The 20,229-nt window shown below is 42.1% G+C and overlaps 1 protein-coding gene across 5 annotated transcripts in view; it reads left to right on the top strand.

The window, feature by feature from the left end:
- Window positions 1–20,229, top strand: part of LOC144611310 (SUN domain-containing protein 2-like) — a 64,319-nt gene extending 44,090 nt beyond the window's left edge. For all 5 annotated transcript variants that reach the window (XM_078430353.1, XM_078430355.1, XM_078430354.1 and 2 more), the window contains 6 exons: window positions 746–970; window positions 2,273–2,357; window positions 4,454–4,569; window positions 6,637–6,804; window positions 7,653–7,745; window positions 14,572–20,229. In XM_078430353.1, the coding sequence (XP_078286479.1) occupies window positions 746–970; window positions 2,273–2,357; window positions 4,454–4,569; window positions 6,637–6,804; window positions 7,653–7,745; window positions 14,572–14,685 (801 nt within the window). In that variant the 3' untranslated portion in view covers window positions 14,686–20,229. The remainder of the gene's footprint in view (window positions 1–745; window positions 971–2,272; window positions 2,358–4,453; window positions 4,570–6,636; window positions 6,805–7,652; window positions 7,746–14,571) is intronic.

The raw sequence follows: 20,229 nt of genomic DNA, 5'->3' as shown, positions 1-20,229 counted from the left end.
AGTTTTTGATTTTCACGCATTTATTCTACCTGTTTTTTTCTACATGACTGCCACCTTTCAGTCCATGTTAACACACTTCCTCCAATATCTTGGGCTTTTAATTTTTTTGCAGCAGCCTCGTATGTGGCAAATACAGAGATCTAAATACATTTACAGGAGATAGACACAAAAAGCTGGAGTAACTCAGCGGGTCAGACAGCATCTCTGGAGAAAACAAATAGAAAATTCCTTTTCTCCAGAGATGCTATCTGACCCGCTAAATTACTCCAGCTTATTAGGTCTATCTTTGGTTTAAACCAGCATTTGCAGTTCCTACTACATTTACATGGTCGTCCCAGTCACGACCCGTTTCCTGTTCTGTTCTTCCCCACCATTCGCATACCACAAAGATTTGCATCTTCGTGCTTTCATGCTGCCCTGAAACCTGTTCAGTCAGAGAGTTGTGAATCTGTGGAATTCTCTGCCTCAGAAGGCAGTGGAGGCCAATTCTCTGAATGCATTCAAGAGAGAGCTAGATAGAGCTCTTAAGGATAGCGGAGTCAGGGGGTATGGGGAGAAAGCAGGAACGGGGTACTGATTGAGAATGATCAGCCATGATCACATTGAATGGCGGTGCTGGCTCGAAGAGCCGAATGGCCTCCTCCTGCACCTATTGTCTGTTGTCTAAGATGACAAAGATACTGATTTGCATTGATTTCAATGTTTAAAAGGAGGAGCACTAACTTTCCTGCTCCTGTGTGTTTAGGTGGAGACGGCGTTGGTCCCGCTTGTCCACAAGCTGCTCTTCGGTTCATCACTGGACAGCACAGTGGTTTCTTCAGGGGAACCACTAACAGCACAGCTGGTACTTCGCAAGGAACTCGAGGTCCTCCTCGCTGGCTTGGAGGAGAAGATCCTCTCAGATGCTTCACTTTACCCTGCTCAGGCAACGGAGGCACACTCGGCAATTGTCAGAGCAGCGATCACGAAGGTACAATCATGCAAGCAGCCAGTGGCCCTAACTCTGGAACAGACTTTTGTATTTCAGAAAAGTACTTTATTCATAATAGTTGCAGTTCATGAAATTGGGGCATGTCTTGCATCAATTCAGCACTTTCGCTTGTAATGTGTCAATGAACACCACATCCTTAATCACTGCTCCCATGAAGTGTCTGAGAGTCCCTCAGTATCTAGTGGTGGCCGGACCCTAGACTAAGGCCACTCCCGCACAACCTCTGCGGTGACTGCACTGAGCTTCAGTGTATCCCTCACACCACATACTCTAGCACCCTGGAATGTGCCAGTCGGCAGCAATTAATTTACCGACATCTTATACAGGAAGATCAATTTTTGGGCAGACCAAAGTGGGTCTTCCGCTGAGATAATGATCTTCCAGCAGCAATTGACATTTATCTTGTGCGTCCCTGTGAACAGCCCATAGATCACTGATGCACAACTGCTCAGGACAAACCATGAAAAGAGCCCTTGCATTCTTCTTCTGACCTTCCTGTCAAACACCCAGTGCATAAGGAGGTGAATGTTGTCCACACCACAACCATCTCAAAGGCATCGTGTGGTGCGGTGCTTTTCTGACCGAGCAGGCAGGGTCTGAGTGTGAGGGCTCCTCACACTACGGTTGGCGAGTTCCTCTGTCTGCTTGGGAAGCTATCTGACAGGATCCATCGAGTCCTTCTCCCGCAGTGCCTGCAGCTCATTCTACGTTGATCACTCCCGCAGTGCCTGTAGGCTCATTCTGCGTTGATCATTCCCAGAGTGCATATAGCTCATTCTACGTTGATCACTCCCGCAGTGCCTATAGCTCATTCCACGTTGATTACTTATGGTCAAAGGTAGTTTTCTTCAGGAACCTTTCTGTGAAGGACAGGTAGTAAGGCAATGTCAAACTGAATGGAACATTGCATAAGTCATAGAGTGTGGAAACAGGCCCTTCAGCCCAACTTGCCTACACTGGCCAAAATGTCCCATCAACACCAGTCCCACCTGCCTGCTTTTGCCCCACATCCCTTCAAACCTGTCCTATCCATGTCAATGTACTTTAATAATTATTTACCTGAACACACAATCCTGCCGCCTTCTCTGCAGTATACTTGGGCTCTCCATTGCTCACTTTTATTAGGTCTTGCTAATTCCAGGTTATGGGAATGGATAAGAGGGAACATTTTGTGGGAACTGTTGAAGGGAGCATTGCCCATCTGTTTTTTGTATGTTTATGGGCTCTGCACTCTACTGCCCCCTTCTTATCCCAGATTATTGCTATTTTGTTCCTTGGTAGGAAGTGAAAAACACTGTGGAGCAAGCCCTGAAACTGTACAGTGCTGACAGGATTGGATTGGTGGATTATGCACTGGAATCTGCTGGTAAGAATCAGACAAAAGCCAGGGCCAAGTAAAACTCTGAATGGAACAGATTGAAAGGGTGTTGTGTGGGCTGGCCTTGCCTTTAGGCATGTTTGACTTGCTCCAGAGGAATGGGGTGCTCTGTCACACTGGGCTTTGTGCCAATTTGTCCTGAATAGGCAAGTACAAAGTATAAATCCATGTTCACAATGCAGGTTTCCCCAGAGCTGCTGAGGTTCATGCTGCTGAATGTTAATTTAACTTCTAACTGCTTGATGTTGCGCCAGCCATAACTCATTTAAAGGCCGAGCCATCGGTGGGATGGCCTTGCCCTGGGCCATTTTCATTCTGTCCACTGGTCCACCATCCCTGCAATCACATTGGTTAATCTCTTGTGCACTCTATCCGAAGAATCGTGTCTTTCTAAGGGTAAGGCAGCCAGGACTGGATGCACTACTCCAGCTTTGGCCAAGCCCGTGTTTTACAAGTTCCCCCATCACTTCTTTGCTCGTACTCTTTTGAGCTTATAAAGTACAGGAGTTTTTAAACAACATCCTAAACTTCCTTCTTTCGGTAAACTAGGCACATGTATCACCTAACGTGTGTAAGAAGGATGATGAAGGTCTGATGAAGGGTCTCGACCCGAAACGTCACCCATTCCAGAGACAGTTACTCCAGCATTTTGTGTCCATCTTACATATATCACCTACTCCCCACTCCCCACTCTTTGTTTCTAAGTTGCAGAGAAAGTGAGAACAAAATAGATAGACTGGAGACCAGGGAACATTTGAGATGAACGTCGATATCAGCTGGATCGGTGCAGATGTAACTAGTGGCAGACGAATGAAATCTTAAACACCAGTAGAAGTGCAAGAAAAGAAGACAAGCTCATGGTTTGAAATGTGGATAGAAGCTTGGTTCTTCCCAAGCTAACATTGGACTTAATTGGAATTGTGTAAAAAGCTGAAGATCTACTTCAGGTTTCAGCCATCTGCAGAATCACCAGGATGCTGCCTGGATTAAAGAGAATACTATAATAGAATATTAGCTATAAGGGGAGATTGGACAAACAATGTTTTTGCTGGAGCGTCAGAGGCTGAGACGAGACCTAATAGAAGTGTACAAAATTATGAGAGATATAGATGGAGTAGGCAGTCTATCTTTTCCCCAGGGTGGAAATGTCAAATACGGGAGGCTATAGAGTTAGGGGGAGGGGGGATGTTTAAAGGAGATGTGTGAGGTAAGTTTTTCTTGCACAGCTGTAGGTGCTTGAAACATGCTGTCAAGGGAGGTGGTGGAAGCAGAAACAATAGTAATGTTTAAAAGGCATTTGGACAGATACATGTACAGGCAGGGAGTAGAGGAATGCAGACCATGTCGAGTCTGATGGGATGAGTTTGGCTGTCATCATGGTCAGTGCAGACATAGAGGGGCAAAAGGGCCTGTTCCTGCGATGTACAGTTCTGTTCTATAATATAAATTGTCCTTTCTGGTTAGTCTCTAAACTAGGTCAGATGTAATGCTATATGGCTTTATATAATTGATAGAAAGAACCTGTGCAGACAGCAGTCATTTGTTGCACATGTTCCCAGCGAACTGCCCACAAATAACAATATTTTTATACCTTGGTCAGCTGGTAGAAGTTTTGCTTCCATTTTATGTTACTGAAATATTTCTCATTGTACTTAATTTTCTGTAAAAATAGCTCCTTGTTTATTATAGTTGTATTGAATGGAAAAATTATGAGAACAAGTAAATGGTTAAAATTTGGGAGGGTACTTATCCAACCACCGCCATCTATTGGCCATTCAGCTGTGCACTTAAAGTTTCAGCTGAATTCTGTGGTCGAACCTGTTGGACATTGTATGAAAATTAGCTTTCAAGTTTACTTAAACAATTGCGATTGTAGCAGTAAATTATTTCTGCAGTTGTGCTGGATGTGTTAAGTTCTTGGACAAATTGGAAAGTTCTTCTAAGTGGCCAGCATTCAAGCAAAAACTTTCCAATCCCTTTGCCAGAGTTTTGCATTTCTCTGCAAACCTGCATATTTCTTGAAGGATTCATGATTAACTTTGTCCATTCAGTGATATGATTATGATTATTTCTTCTCTTGTTAGGTGCCAGTGTGATCAGCACGCGCTGCTCAGAGACGTTTGAGACCAAGACTGCTCTTCTTAGTCTGTTTGGCATTCCATTGTGGTACTATTCTCAGTCACCCAGAGCTGTCATTCAGGTATATAATCCTTGTACTGCTGTTCCCTTCTGTCTTGAAAGCAGTGACCCTCGAATACTCTCCTGGAGGCAGAAAGGTACAGGCATGCTATGGGTCCACAACTTCAAGATTTGCTGTTGGGGGCACCACAACTAGTGTGTATCTCCTGCTTTCCCCAAGTTTATGTAAAACATACTCTGCCTGCATAACACTTCTTCCCAGTCAGAAGAATGCAAGGTATTGATATACATGTCGAGAAAAATCATGCATTGGCCCATCATGCGTGCTTGTTCAGTACCACAGTTCTGGGATATGGAATAGAAACATGAAAATTATGAACAGAAGTAAGCAATGTGACCCTTCAAGCCCACACAAACGCTCAGTGTGATCATGGCTGATCATCCAAATTGAGTCCCCAGTTGGATGACTCCCCATACCTCTTGATCCCTCTAGCTACAAGAACAATATTTAACTCATGAGTATATTCAACGATCTGATTTCATTTGCATTCCATGATGGAGAATTCTTCTGGTTCACCACTCTGGATGAATAGATTTCTCCCCCTCTGAATTTGACATGATCTCGTCTTATACTCACACTGTGATCCTGGTCCTAAAACTCCCCAGCATCAGGAACATCCTACCTCTAATCTTTCCAGTCCTGTTAGAATGTTGTAGGTTTCTATAAAATTATCACTCCTTCCAAACTCCAGTGAATATTGAGCAGATTGCTCTTCATATGTCAGCCCTACCATCCCTACAGTTAATCTACTGCACTTTTGATGTGTTCCCTCCAGAGCAAAAATATCCTTCCTTCAGGAAAGGTGGGCTCCTCTCTGCTTTAACCAAACTACGACGCTTTATGCTCCCCATTCCTCTCACCTGGATGTAGAGAGTGTTTGGCAAATCTTCAATTGAGTTCAGATTTTTAAAATCCACTTATGGAGTCATATAGCACAGAAACAGCCCCTTTGTGCCCAACATGTTCATGTCAACCATCAAGTACCGGTACAACTAATTCCATTTGCCTGTAGTCTACAGAGGTGCCCAAATCCAGAGGGTATAGGTTTTAAAGCAAAGAAAGATTTAGAGGAAATCGGAGAAAGCATATTTTGGGTTGCATTTGATCACACTGCCCAAGACAGATGTCCTGCTGGTTCAGGTCCTTGTCCTGATACTTTGTAAATGGTGTAAGAGTATCTGTCTTGGGTGCAGTGTGTTCAAAATGTCTCAGTAACTCCTGTTCTCTGCATTAACTTGACATTAACACACCGTGAACCGAGAGCAGCACAGGGCTCTGCTGAAAAATTGTAGTGCGTTTTCTCATTGTGCAGAGTTGAGGTAAATTGGCAAAAAACATTGAGGAATAGAGGCTGCAGATTCCTGCCACAGCAACCCCCACCCCAACAACCCATCCCTGTGTCCCAAAATAACCCTTGACCCCTGTTCTAATCAAGAATTTGTCTCTCTGCCTTAAATATCCACTGACTTGGCCTCCACAGCCCTCTGGCAATGAAGTTCCTCCTCGCCTCCTTTCTAAAAGAGCGCCCTTTAATTCTGAGGCTATGACGTCTGGTCCTAGACTCTCCCACCAGTGGAAACATCCTTTCCACATCCACTCTATCTATGCCTTTCATTATTCTGTATGTATCCTCATGTCCTCACGTGGATCATGTCTCAAAATCCACATCTTTGCCGTCCCTTTAGGAAGAATCAGTGTTCTGTCGAAAGGAAGGGGGATAATTGTGGGTAGAGAATTGTGAGCGGCACGATGGCGCAGTGGTAGACCTGTTGCCTTACAGCGCTTGCAGCACCAGAGATCCGGGTTCAATCCCAACTACGGGTACTGTTTGTACGTTCTCCCCGTGACCTGCATAAGTTTTCTCCTAGATCTTTGGTTTCCTCGCACTCTCCAAAGACGTACAGGTTTGTAGGTTAATTGGCTTGGTAAATGTTAAAAAAAAACTATCCCTAGTGTGTGTAGGATAGTATTAATATGTGGGGATGCGTGGGCTGAAGGGCCTGTTTCCGCGCTGAATAACTAAACTAGGAATCTTTCCTGATTTTTTGTTCTTGCTCTCTCTTGCAGCCGGATGTTCATCCTGGGAACTGTTGGGCATTTAAAGGCTCCCAAGGCTTTGTTGTCATCCAGCTTGCTGCCCGGATCAGGCCTACAGCCTTTACCCTAGAGCACATTCCAAGATCAATTTCTCTGCTTGGATCAACTAGCAGTGCCCCTCAAGACTTCTCTGTTTTTGTGAGTGAAACGTATAGAATATGAGTGTATGTTTGGGAACCATGATGTTTGTCTGGAGCATGCCGCTAAACATGGCAAGGCTTTCTTGGACATTGGATTCCTTGTTCGTAGTCCCGAGGGGTCTCACAATCCATGTCAATAGCATTAACAAGTTCTGTTAAAAATGAGCACATTCCATTTCACAGTCCAGAACAATAATCCCTCAAATAGAAGGCCCTCTAATATAAACTTCAATCTCCCATGCTACACAAGTTGCTCATACTGGTGATTGAACTGTGATTCTGGGTTTTCACTGTGTTTACTGAGTTTTGTCACTTTACTGCACAATCCTCAACACTGCTAACCATAAAAGCATCATACAGCGATTAAGCAACTTTACAATCAACAGATGAGATTAAAGTTGACACTACCCAACACGTACTAGGGACAATTTTTATGCCAGATGCTTTCCTGAGTGGGGGTGAACAATTCTTCACGAATATTCTCTCAGGATTGAGGATGACTTGCTTCCACTCTAGTTCTCTGGGTATTGAGGTGGCTGATGAGGCCCCTGTGTGGGACACACTGGTTCTACCACAGATGAGAGTTGATGCTAAGCATGCAGGACATCATTTAATTCCATTTGATTGTGTACAGATTCACTTCGTGTGCTAAATGAGGTGATGGAATTCTTCCAATTGACTTTTAGGGAACTAGTTCTGTTTCAAATGAAATGACTTTATATATTCAACCAAGCTCTCTTCCAGGCAAGGGTGAAAGTCCTGCTTTCACCAAGCTGGTATAATTGTTAGGGTGACTGGAGAATAATTTTCTGTGTGCAAAGCTTGTTAATTTCCACTTGTTCACAGGGCTTGGACAATGAAAATCGAGGCGAAGGAGTCCTATTGGGGCAGTACACGTATAACCAGGAAGCAGATTCAATCCAGACATTTGAGGTGCAGGTAATACAATACAATACAATATATCTTTATTGTCATTGTACCCAGGGGTACAACGAGATTGGGAATGCGCCTCCCATGCGATGCAATAATTTAAGTAATTAACAGCAACCCAACAAAACGAAACAGTTGTAACAGTTTTTAGACAGGGTAAAGTGCAAGTTGATCTATGCGTTGTGGCCATCCGGCTCAGCAGGACCGGTTCATAGCAGCTATAGCCCTGGGGATGAAGCTGTTCCTGAGTCTGGAGGTGCGGGCGTAGAAGGCCTTGTATCGTCTGCCCGATGGAAGGAGTTCGAACAGACTGTTGCAGGGGTGTGAAGAGTCTTTGTGGATGCTGGTGGCTTTTCTGAGGCATCGTGTGTTGTAGATGCCCTCCAAGTCTGGTAGCTGTGTTCCGATGGCCCTCTGAGCTCTATGGACTACCCGCTGTAGAGCTTTCCTTTCTGCCTCCGTGCAGCTGAGGTACCACACAGGGATGCCATGCGTTAGGATGCTCTCTATGGTGCAGCGGTAGAAGGTCGTCAGCAGCTGTTGGGGTAGACCAGACTTTTTCAGTGTTCTTAAATAGAACAGTCTTTGTTGTGCCTTCTTGACCAGCGCAGCAGTGTTATTAGACCATGTTAGGTCCTCTGAAATGTGAGTGCCCAGAAACTTGAAGCTGGACACTCTCTCCACACTGTCCCCGTTGATAGAGATCGGGGCATATTCCCCGTTATGTGACCTACGGAAGTTGATGATCAGCTCCTTGGTCTTGGTGGTATTTAGGGACAGGTTGTTATCCGAGCACCAGTCTGCCAGGTTCTGCACCTCCGCTCTATAGTTTGTTTCATCCCCGTTGGTGATAAGCCCGATCACCGTTGTGTCGTCTGCAAACTTGACAATGGTGTTGGTGTCGAATGCAGGAACACAGTCGTGTGTGAAGAGGGAGTAGAGCATGGGGCTCAGAACACAGCCCTGTGGTGTGCCGGTACTCAGGGTGATAGTGGAGGACAGGTGCGGGCCCATTCTCACTGCCTGCGGTCGTTCCAGCAGGAAGTCCAGGATCCAGTCACATAATGACGAGCTGAGGCCTAGCTGGTGGAGTTTGGTGATGAGCTTGGTGGGGATGACCGTGTTGAAGGCGGAGCTATAGTCTATGAATAGCATCCTCACGTACGTGCCCTGTCTCTCTAGGTGAGTCAGGACAGTGTGAAGAGCCAGAGAGATGGTGTCCTCTGTGGATCTATTTGCCCTGTATGCAAATTGATGTGGGTCCAGTGAGTCAGGGATGCTGGATTTGATGTGTGAGAGGACCAGCCTCTCAAAGCACTTCATGACTATCGGCGTTAGGGCAACCGGGCAGTAGTCGTTCAGGTTGGAGATCTTTGCTTTTTTCGGCACCGGAACTATGATAGCCGACTTCAGGCACTTGGGGGCCGTAGCTAGAGATAATGACAAGGAAGTGCATAAAGGATCATTGATTCTTTGCTGGAACAATCCTATAACCATGGCCTTTTCCTGCAAGCTTTTATTTTCCTTTGCCTCAAATATTTATATATCTTTTACAACAATATGCTTCGCGATGTGGTAACTGTTAACCAAAATCTGGCATGTGCCAATATTTGACAGTTAGCTCACTGGTGTTTGAACTGTGATTCTGAGTTTTGGTGCTGACTTCATCCATATTTTAGTTTAGAGATTCAGTTCGGAAACAGGCCCGTCGCCCGCCAAGTCCGCACCAACCAGCGATCCCCGCACACTAACACTATCCTACACACACTAGGGACAATTTACATTTAAACCAAGCCAATTAACCTACAAACCTGTGTGTCTTTGGTGTGGAAGGAAACCGAAGATCTTGGAGAAAACCCAGGCGGTCACGGGGAGAACGTAAAACTTCGTACGGACAGCACCGGTAATCGGGATCGAACCCGGGTCCCGAGCTTTATAAGGCAGCAACTCTACCGCTGCGCCTCCGTGTCACCCTTTTCTCCCTTAAAACATATTTGCTTTAAGCAAAGGCTTTATAGAATGCCAAGCTGATTGATTCCAGTAATGGAGATCAAGGCAGCAAAGATCAATCACATGATCCAGGTGCTACCAGTAAGTGAATGGGGATGAACTCCAGTGAAGGCAACTAAAGCTTGAAATTCTGGCACGGTGCTGTTTTATACAGTGTCTTGAAATCCCTTTTCCTCTGGAAACTACAGTATTTACTGTAATTGTGCCCATTGTGCATCTGATGTGGTCTCCGCATTGGTCTTTACAGGGTGTTCTTTCTTCTTTTGGGGCATTGCCACAGACGTTCGACCAAGTTGATCATGCCCAGGATACTGCTTCATAAAGAACATACTTTTTGCTGTTTCTTCCAACCGAATGAATGCCCTCACATTTTTAATAATAATAATAATATAATATATTCATTTATTCGTCCCACACCGGGGAAATTTACAGCGTTACAGCAGCAAAGTGGATAGCAAAACATTATAAATAAAAGTAAAGACGAGGATAAATTGTCATCAGTTTTCTGTGTGTTCTTAACTGTTACTGTTGACTCGTCTGCTGGGAGCAGTGCTGGTTGTGCAGTCTCACAGCAGCTGGAAGGAAGGACCTCCTATATCTCTCCTTCACGCACTTGGGGTGAAGGAGTCTCACTGAAGGAGCTACTCTGCAGTGACAGTGTCCTGCATGGGGTGGGAGTCGTTGTCCAGCAGCGATGTTAGCTTTGCCATCTCTCCCACCACCTGCACTGAGTTGAGGGGGCAATAGACAATAGACAATAGGTGCAGGAGGAGGCCCTTCGAGCCAGCACCGCCATTCAATGTGATCATGGCTGATCATTCTCAATCAGTACCCCGTTCCTGCCTTCTCCCCATAACCCCTGACTCCGCTATCCTTAAGAGCTCTATCTAGCTCTCTCTTGGATGCATTCAGAGAATTGGCCTCCACTGCCTTCTGAGGCAGAGAATTCCACAGATTCACAACTCTGACTGAAAAAGTTTTTCCTCATCTCAGTTCTAAATGGCCTACCCCTTATTCTTAAACTCTGGCCCCTTGTTCTGGACTCCCCCAACATTGGGAACATGTTTCCTGCCTCGAACGTGTCCAACCCCTTAATAATGTTATACGTTTCGATAAGATCTCCTCTCATCCTTCTAAATTCCAGTGTATACAAGCCTAGTCGCTTCAGTCTTTCAACATATGACAGTCACGCCATTCCGGGAATTAAGCTAGTAAACCTTCGCTGCACGCCCTCAATAGCAAGAATATTCTTCCTCAAAACTGCACACAGTACTCCAGGTGCGGTCTCACTAGGGCCCTGTACAACTGCAGAAGGACCTCTTTGCTCCTATACTCAACTCCTCTTGTTATGAAGGCCAACATTCCTTTGGCTTTCTTCACTGCCTGCTGTACCTGCATGCTTCCTTTCAGTGACTGATGCACTAGGACACCCAGATCTCGTATGTCCCCTTTTCCTAACTTGACACCATTCAGATAATACTCTGCCTTCCTATTCTTACCACCAAAGTGGATAACCTCACACTTATCCACATTAAACTGCATCTGCCATGCATCCGCCCACTCACATAACCTGTCCAAGTCACCCTGCAACCTCATAGCATTTTCCTCACAGTTCGCACTACCACCCAGCTTTGTATCATCTGCAAATTTGCTAATGGTACTTTTAATCCCTTCATCCAAGTCATTAATGTATATTGTAAATAGCTGCAGTCCCAGCACCGAGCCTTGCGGTACCCCACTAGTTACTGCCTGCCATTCTGAAAGGGACCCATTTATCCCCACTCTTTGCTTTCTGTCTGTCAACCAATTTTCTATCCATGTCAGTACCCTACCTCCAATACCACGACCAGCTTGTCGAGTCTCATCCCTTCTGCCGCTGAGATGCCCCCTGCACTCCAAAGAACCCGAGTCTCCTTAGCAGATAAAGTCTGCTCTGGCCCTTTCTGAGTAGTGCATCGGTGTTTTCGGTCCAGTCCAATTTATTATTGAAGTAGACACCCAGGTACTTATAAAAATCCACCCTCTTGATGATTCTGCATGATATTTCATCCGCATGTCCCTGCTCATTCATTTAACCTGTCATTAGCCAAATAAACCTCTCCTAATCCTGTTCAGCTCACACAGCCACCCTGCTTTCGTTAGCAAACTTCTTTACATTTTGATCCCTTCGTCCAAATTATTAATGGGACTTAGTTGGACACTTCCTGAAAGACTAAATACACACCATCTTACTCCTGCTAGTTAAACCTTAAAAAAAACGAAGGGATTTGTCAAACATGATTTTTCTTTCAAAAATCAATCTTGACCCTACCCAGCCTATTTATTTTAAGCATCATGTTACTACTTCGGTATTAATAGATTGTATTATTTTCCATAACTCTAAAAGACAGACTGATCTGTAACTTACCATTTTTTTTCTCTCCCTCCTTTCTGGAATTTGCTACCTTCTGATCCGTGGGAAAAGTTCTACAATTATGGAATTTTGAAAGATGACAACCACTGTTGCTATAGCCATCTTTCAACATATTAAGATGTAGTTCATCCAGCCATGGAGATTTATCATCTTTAGTCACTTTATTTCCAGGCATGTGAGCGAGGTTAAAAAAAAGAGGAAAAGATCCGAGCACTTCAAAAAATTACACACAAATTACCAGTTTCAAGCCTCTTAGTGCATTTCAAAGTAAAAACAGACATTACAAAATAATGTGAATATGTCACTGTACACTAATAACATTTTGAAGTAAATTCGCACATTAATTGATAATAAGCCCAAAAAGGTGGTAATTGGCTTTTCTGCTGCGTTTTATATTTTGATCCTGTCTTAATTAATTTAGTTGAATAATCTTGCACTTAAATTTAATATTTACTCATTACAGTTCCACCACTGATTTTCTGGTACTCTTGGTTCCAGAGGTTTGCTGGTTTATCCAGCAGGCCAAGGACATCGGCTATGGCAAGATTTGCTGGCTCCAGCTGGGCTGGACTTCCAGAGCCCCGGCTGCAGGTTGCAAATTCAACCCACCGATCGGCCATGGAAGTCCTGATGAGGTAGAGATTGGCTGCCTTGCCCTGCCTATGTGCCACATTTTTGGGAAGACTTTCACGGCGCGGGGGATTTCTCGCGGAATCCCTAGTGACCGAATTGACAAATTGGCCATGGAAGTCCCCGATGAGGTTGAGTGAGATAGGCTGCCTTACCCAGCCTAGGTGCCACATTTCTGGGGAGACTTCCAGTGCGCGTGGAGGGGGAGGGGGGGGATTTCTCGCGAACCGTTAGCGACCTCTAGTGGAACCTATTGTTCATTACAAGTCTATACATCGTTTTATTTTTATTTTTTTCGATCCGATTTCTCTGTTTATTTGGCAAAGTGAAAAACACGGAAACCATGCAAAAAGCTCGGAAAATGGATTTTAAAAACGCGGAAATCCGCGGAAACGCAGAAAATTCACATGCCTGATTTCCCCCAATGCTTTTTTTGTTTTACTAATGCTAATGCTAAGCTTCATTCTGGATGTATAGTTCTCCACAATTTCTTTCTACCTTCACAATGCAATGCTGGTTAGAACCTAAGGTAGGCTCTGTCCTGGCCTCTTGATCCCCGATCTAACCCCAACCGTTCTTGTTCCTACGCCACTGATCAGCTAAGACTTACAATGGAGGCCCTAGATTGTAGATTCTTGTCCAACCCCCTTCCCCAATCTTGCTTGCAGCTGATCCCTTCTCAACTGAACAGATTTGCAGCCCCCTTCAGTGATGCTCATGGCCTTGGCTGTAAGATCTGACCCAAGAGATCAGATGGACTGCTGTCAGTAAGTTCTCTCATATGTGTCTTTTCCTGAAGATTAAATATGTTATGGCAAGTATGTCAGGAGTTTGTGATTTGCAAATAACGCATTGTGTAAGAAGGAACTGCTGATGCTGCAGATGCTTTACACCAAAGATGAACATAAAATGTTGGAGTAACTCGGGACAGGCAGCATCTCTGGAGAGAAGGAATGGGAAGTGTTTCAGGTCGAAACCCTTCTTCAGACTTGTATTATCGCAAATATCGTATTGACTGGAACAAATGACAAGCTAAATAGAAAATTGCAAATCTGCAGGTAATGGAAGACTGAAACACAGTGCTAGAAATACTCCGGTCAGGCAGCAGGTGTGCAGAGATACTTTTTTAATTGACCATCCATGCAATCTGGTCAAGGATAAACATGTTTTCAGAAGCAAAGATAGGGAAACAGGAAAGCTGGATCAATGGCTGATCTACTTGAAGCATCTATAAGTTTCAAACTTGCTAAACCAATCCAGATTACAGATTGTAGAAACAAGAACCTGCAGATGCTGGTTTACCAAGGAAAGACGCAAAGTGCTGGAGTAACTCAGCAGGTCAGGCAGGTCCAGAAATGCTGCCTGACCCACTGAGTTACTCCAGCATTTTATCTTTCCAGAATAAAAGTTTATTTTTCATGGTCACTTTATTCACAATTTGTCAGTTGCCACAAAGCAAGCCTGTGTAAGTAAGCATGTTCTCTCCCCATCCCGATGCTACATGGAGTAAAGTTGTTGCTCCCAGTATTTCCTGCTGTAATTTGAGATCCATGTTCTTGTCATACCTCTGTGAAACATCTACTTTTTCCATGATAAAATTGGTATCAATACTGCATGTAATTGAATAGAATGTCCTGAAATCCATGATCAGCAGCACAGTAATTGTGCTGGTAGGATGTTTTAAGTCTGGTTTGTAGCTAAGCCATCTTCTCTCCTGCCTGCAGTACTTTCATACTGAAGCACAAGTTCCCTGATCTGTCCTCATGTTTTTTTGCTTTGTAGAGTAAAGATGCTGCAGCATACCAAGTCATTGAACTGAGGGTGAATACCAACTGGGGTCATCCTGAATACACTTGTCTGTACCGGTTCCGTGTCCACGGAGAACCAGTGATGTGATTCTGGGAGTCGGCTGCCCCGTGCTCTACAACCCTACATGGACCTTGCCAAGTTTTTACTTTCTCCACATACGAAGCTTCAGAGCCAGCAACTGTTCTAACTACTGCCCAAACTCTGCTCTGCTATGTTGCTTGTTGCAAATAAAAGAAGCACATTTTTCTGGAAAGAATTACAAAGGTATTTAGAACTGGAAAGTATTGAAGAGAAACTCTCAATTTCAAGACTGTATACATCCTCAGCCATAAATAATTTGGACTAAAATTATAGGAAGAAATCTATTGGATGGTTTTGTTTCAAAGTAGACCCTTGAATCAAAGTACACCCTTCAGATTCAGTGTCCACCTGTTCATCCCTGTGGAAAAAAAATCAGCTCTTGTTTTCATGATGGATCTTACAACACATTCATTTTAAACAATTTGTACTGGACATTCAAAATTCCATAATATTGGTTCAAAGTTGATTTCCCGCAACAATGTCAACCGCAACAATGAAATACAAGAACACACTAGCAAACAAAGTGTCACTTTATAAGGGGCATCTGGGCTTTCCCTCTTGTACATAACCATTAACTCCAGTTTGGCATAGAGGTTGCAAATGGTCGAACATTTGTAATAGTCATGCACCTGACTGAAATTCCAATACCACCAACCACATTTCAATACAAGATAGATCAATGCAGGCATTGTATCTGTCAGGAATAAACTGTTGCGCTGATCAAATGTCCAATTGGACTGTTGTTAAATGGGTTCTATTTTAACTAAAATTATTAATTTTCCCGAACCTAGTCTTTGACATAAATTGTCCCCACCTCAGATCTCCATCAAGAATATTAAGCAAGTTTGCTAGCACAGCACACAAAATGGCTTGCTGTGGAATACGGAAGAATTCCAGAAAATTCAGGTATCTTTGTAAGAATTCTAAGGTCAGATGGCCTGGGTAAGCCCAGATCAGTTATTGTCTGAAAATCCGCATTACCTTTTGTCTCTTATGTGCATGAGAAATGAACAAAGCTGATATGTTATTGCCAATCGCTACATGCTTTGACAGGCAAAGTATCTGGACTGGATGGGTGTCTTCCTGAGTCTATGGTTGCTCTCCAAGTGGAGGCTGTGACAAATTAACAATATTTATTGAATTTCATTTTGAGCTGTCCAATCTTTTTAATTTATCTGTTCAGGATGTGGCAAGCTTTGCGTGTACTGCCAATTTCTAATTGCCTATTCAGTTGCTTAAGTGCAGCACTGCTGCTATCGGTGTTTGAAGGTTCCTGGTCCCATACTGTGACCATAACCCTGCTCTGCTCAGTGTAATGAGCAGCAAGCTTTCTGCAAACTCTGGGTTCATTTCTCAGCATCAGGAGTGTTAAGTTTCTGTTAAACTTGTCAATAGTTCAGTCACTAAACAAACCAGAATGACAAGCCCTTTGCTGCAGTTTGAATTTGTGGATATGCATTAATCCCCAAATTCATATTCTTATGTATTTGTAAAAGTTTTATAGATGCTCGGCTCACCCACTCTCAAGACTAATAAACAGTCCATATCTTTGGCAACTAATGAATTTCCTCAATTACCTGGTTAAGTGTTGAATGTATGGGTGTAAAGGGGAAAAAAGCACAGTTTCAAAGGATACACAAAATTTCAAAGAATACACAAAAGGTTAATTTTCTGCTTTTTAAAAATTAAGGGTCAATGTATATTAATTTGAAACTAATAAAATGAAATCCAAGAAATGGTGAAGCTACTGGGGTTATTAATTAAAAATCCAACTGATTCTGAAAAGAGATCTCTAACCATTGTTTGGCCTCTATGTGACTTCAGGTCCATGGTAATGATGCTTACAGTTTAGCTGTTGTCTGATATTGCCTACACACTTCTATCAAATTGTGAAAGAGTGATCCAAAAATATGGCTCATCACCATCTCAATGACAATTGGCTTTAGGCTATAAATGCGAACAATGTCAAGACTCCCACATATATTTAATTGAAGTGAATTATTTTTGCTGTGCTGAAGTTGAACAACATCACTGCAGCATGATGAGAGCAAGCCCCAAAAAGTTATTCTCTGATAAACTTATTTCATAATGGTCCCTTTTACCATTCAATCAGCTTTGTACCCATTCACTTTATACAATTGACCCAAAATGCTCTTCCAATGTTAAGTTCCATTGCAGTTTAAAATTTTCACGAGTACATATTTTATTGTTGAGCAGAAGTAACATGTTGAAAATGTTAAAGGCTTCAGTTCCCTCTAGCATGTATTAAGTTGTGACATTTTGTAAGATAATGTCACAACACTGTTTTATTTGGGAATTTGATATTGCAGCAAATGGTAATGATTTACTATTGCATAGTTTGAGTTTGAAACATTCTTCTCCAGACCTTTTACATATTTTTGGATAATTTTCTCCAGACCTTTTTCTGTATATATGTATTTGATTCTGAAGTGCAATATTCAGTTGCAGTTAAAAGATACGTATTTGATATTTATTATTTAACATTTTGTTACCTTACATTTTCATTTTGTTTTGAATCAATCCAGTTTTTCTGTGAAAAAAAAATCAATTAATCAATAGGTACTAAAAGAGCAAAAGAAAATCTTAATACTGTAAATATCAACTATTCTTGCAAATAGAGTTTTTGGGGTCAATGACCTTTCATCAAAGATCTTCTGAAATATTAACGTTATTTTCCATTGCATAGATCCTGCCTGACCTGAATGTTTCCAGTATTCTGTTTTTATTTAATGAAAGAAACATGCAAGCAAATGCCCTCTGCTGCCATGGTCTTATAGTTTAGAAAAGTGAGAAGCGATTTCAATGAAACAAGTGTGGGTTCTTGACAGGATGGTTGGAGAGCATGTTTACTGTTTTGGGGGAATCTAGAACAAGGTGATCTTTGAGATTTTTTTTGAGTCATGGAACTCTTCTTAAAGGGTGGTAGCAGCGGAATTCATTTTTAAGGCAGTTAGATAGATTCCTGCCAAGTAAGGGTTATCATGGATAATGGGGCTTTGGAACTGAGGTTATGATTAGACCAGCCATGACCTTGTAAAATTGTGGAGCAGGTTTGATAGGTTAAGTAGCCTGCTCCGCTCTTAATTTGTATGTTCATTTGTATTATCTGTAACCAATGTTAAGAGCTAGATTTTTGTAATTTAAATCCTTTAGGTGTATGTAACCTGTTGATGATTGCAAGTTTAAATCTAAGCGAATATTATTTTCAATGTGCACTGCCCCTCCAATCAGTGAAGCAGATTAATAGTGGAAATGCTTGTATCCCAGACAAGCAAGCACCATCTAGCTTCATTTGATTCTTTTCCTTACAAATTAGGCAGTGATTTATGAAATTATATGTCAGTGATACATGGTGCATTCAAAAAGATGTATAAGGAACTGTATGGATGCCCACCCCACCTACCATGCTGACTGTGGAGCTTTATTGCTCTCATACAAGATCACCAAACCACCTACACGACTGTGGTATGCATCTTCTCCAGGGCCTTCCAGCTTGGCCCCTTCTGCTATACAATTACAATGCAAAATTTGGTTAAGAATGAAAATGAAATCAGAAATTCCCTCATGGAAATTTTAACTAAATAACAGCAGCTAGTTGACGAAACAGTTGGAGGTACAGGATTTATGGCTAACAGTATGTCAGGAGCTAGTTGCAATTTTTTTTTTCATCCATTTGTTCATTTTGTTGGAACTTGTTATTTTCAATTCTTGCTTGTGTTCGCCCATGTGATTTTGTTCATAGATAGGAAATGCTTCATTCTCAAGTGTCATGTATAGAATATGTAAGAAATACATTGCTAACCGGCTACTTCACACTGTCGATTTAAGGAAAGTCAGTTTAGAACTCAAACATTGGAAATGCTTTGGGGAAGGGTAAACACAAGAGTTGGTACTGTCCACAATAATGTTCCCAGACTGAACGACATTCTAGTAAAAATCTGTCATACCGCACCTAGAAATGGCATTTCTGATTTACTTTCCACCTGTTTTACATTTCACTTAGGCCTTTCCACTATTATCTAGTTACCTCCCTCAACAACACTGGCCTACCACTATCTGAGAAACATATGATTGTGATGATACCTTGACCTCTGCCAACGCAGCTTGTCCTTTCCAGTTCCATTTCAAATCTCTTCCAAATTACCAAAATAACTTCTCAGTGGTTAATAAGACCTTGGCAATAAGAAATGAACCTTAAATGTATTTATATACAGTACAAGTTGGTAAAACAGCTTGGGGTGCTATCTTTTGGCATCATGGACTGTATTTTAAACAAGACATGAACAGGAATTCTGCCATACCCAATCTGAAAATCAATTTCAGACCATTGTATTAATTGGCAATCTGATCAAGGAGTTTCCATTGATTAAAGTGGGAAATGAAAGCAATGAGATGGGCAAGACATTCGAGAGTTGGGTGTGCACTTTTTGGAGGCTGCATAAGCAAGCTTTGATGTGCATCCAATATTGAACTGGAGCTGGTCTAGAAACGATTGACCTCTGGGCCTGAAATGAAGCAATATTTCATTTTCTGATTAACATCCATCACTTTGCTTTTATTCAAAAAGTCAAATTTAGCACATTTATTTTCAATGCTCCCATGATTTCATTTTACAATCATCTTAAACTATAAAATCCAGTATCAGCTAGTTTGTGGTTGGAATTTTAATTTTGTTCTCCCTCCCCATACTCTTTTTATTTCCTGCAGTCGGTGTTTAAAACATGTTTAACTAATATGGAAAAATGTCAGAAGACAAGCGCTAGACGCCAAGTACTTTAGCTTAATGACTTGCAGTATTAACTGAACCTGCTCTGTATCATGAGGCAATATTTGCACTACCCTGCTATTGCACTGCTCACAAGCACCTTTTAAAATATGTTAAAGGATTTGTCACCATGATTCATAGAGAACCAGCAAAATGAGCGTAAACTATTGCCAACTAATGTTTTTACATAACTTTTGTATGAAAGTATTTATTGACAGGGCTATCATCTTTAAAAATATATGGACACAATTGAAAAGGGTGTTTTATTTCCTTATTTTAAAAATATTGCAATTGTTGAAGCTGGTGAGTCATCCATGCTGTACAAGGCAGTAGGTTTTAACCAGAATATAATTGCAAAACCACTTAATACATGAGCTGCACCTTGTATTTTGCCACTAATATCTCTAATATTACTGTTTTACTTCATTCCAACACTGATTCCATGCAGTGTTTGATATATTAGTGTTTTGTTGTGATAAAACAATGGTTTGATTCCTGATGATGTGTAAGGATATTTTACTGTAAAGCTTGCAACTGAAATGCAGAAGTACCAATGTTTGTTTATTCTGGAAAAAAATGAGTTTGCCCCTTTACTGCTTATTGTTTACAATCAAATTTAAATATACAGTTTGTATGTGTTTACATTATCAGTTCTATCATGACATAACTACTTGATCAATGCAAGTTTTTTCTACACTTACAAGAATTCTGGAATTTTTAGTTTTTTATGCTTCTCTCTTAACTTACCAATGTTTTGTTTGCAC

This window comes from Rhinoraja longicauda, chromosome 40, assembly GCF_053455715.1.
Source record: "Rhinoraja longicauda isolate Sanriku21f chromosome 40, sRhiLon1.1, whole genome shotgun sequence".
Classification (NCBI taxonomy): domain Eukaryota; kingdom Metazoa; phylum Chordata; class Chondrichthyes; order Rajiformes; family Arhynchobatidae; genus Rhinoraja; species Rhinoraja longicauda.
The sequence above is the reverse complement of the archived record's forward strand: the minus strand, read 5'-3'. Positions and strand labels throughout refer to the sequence as shown.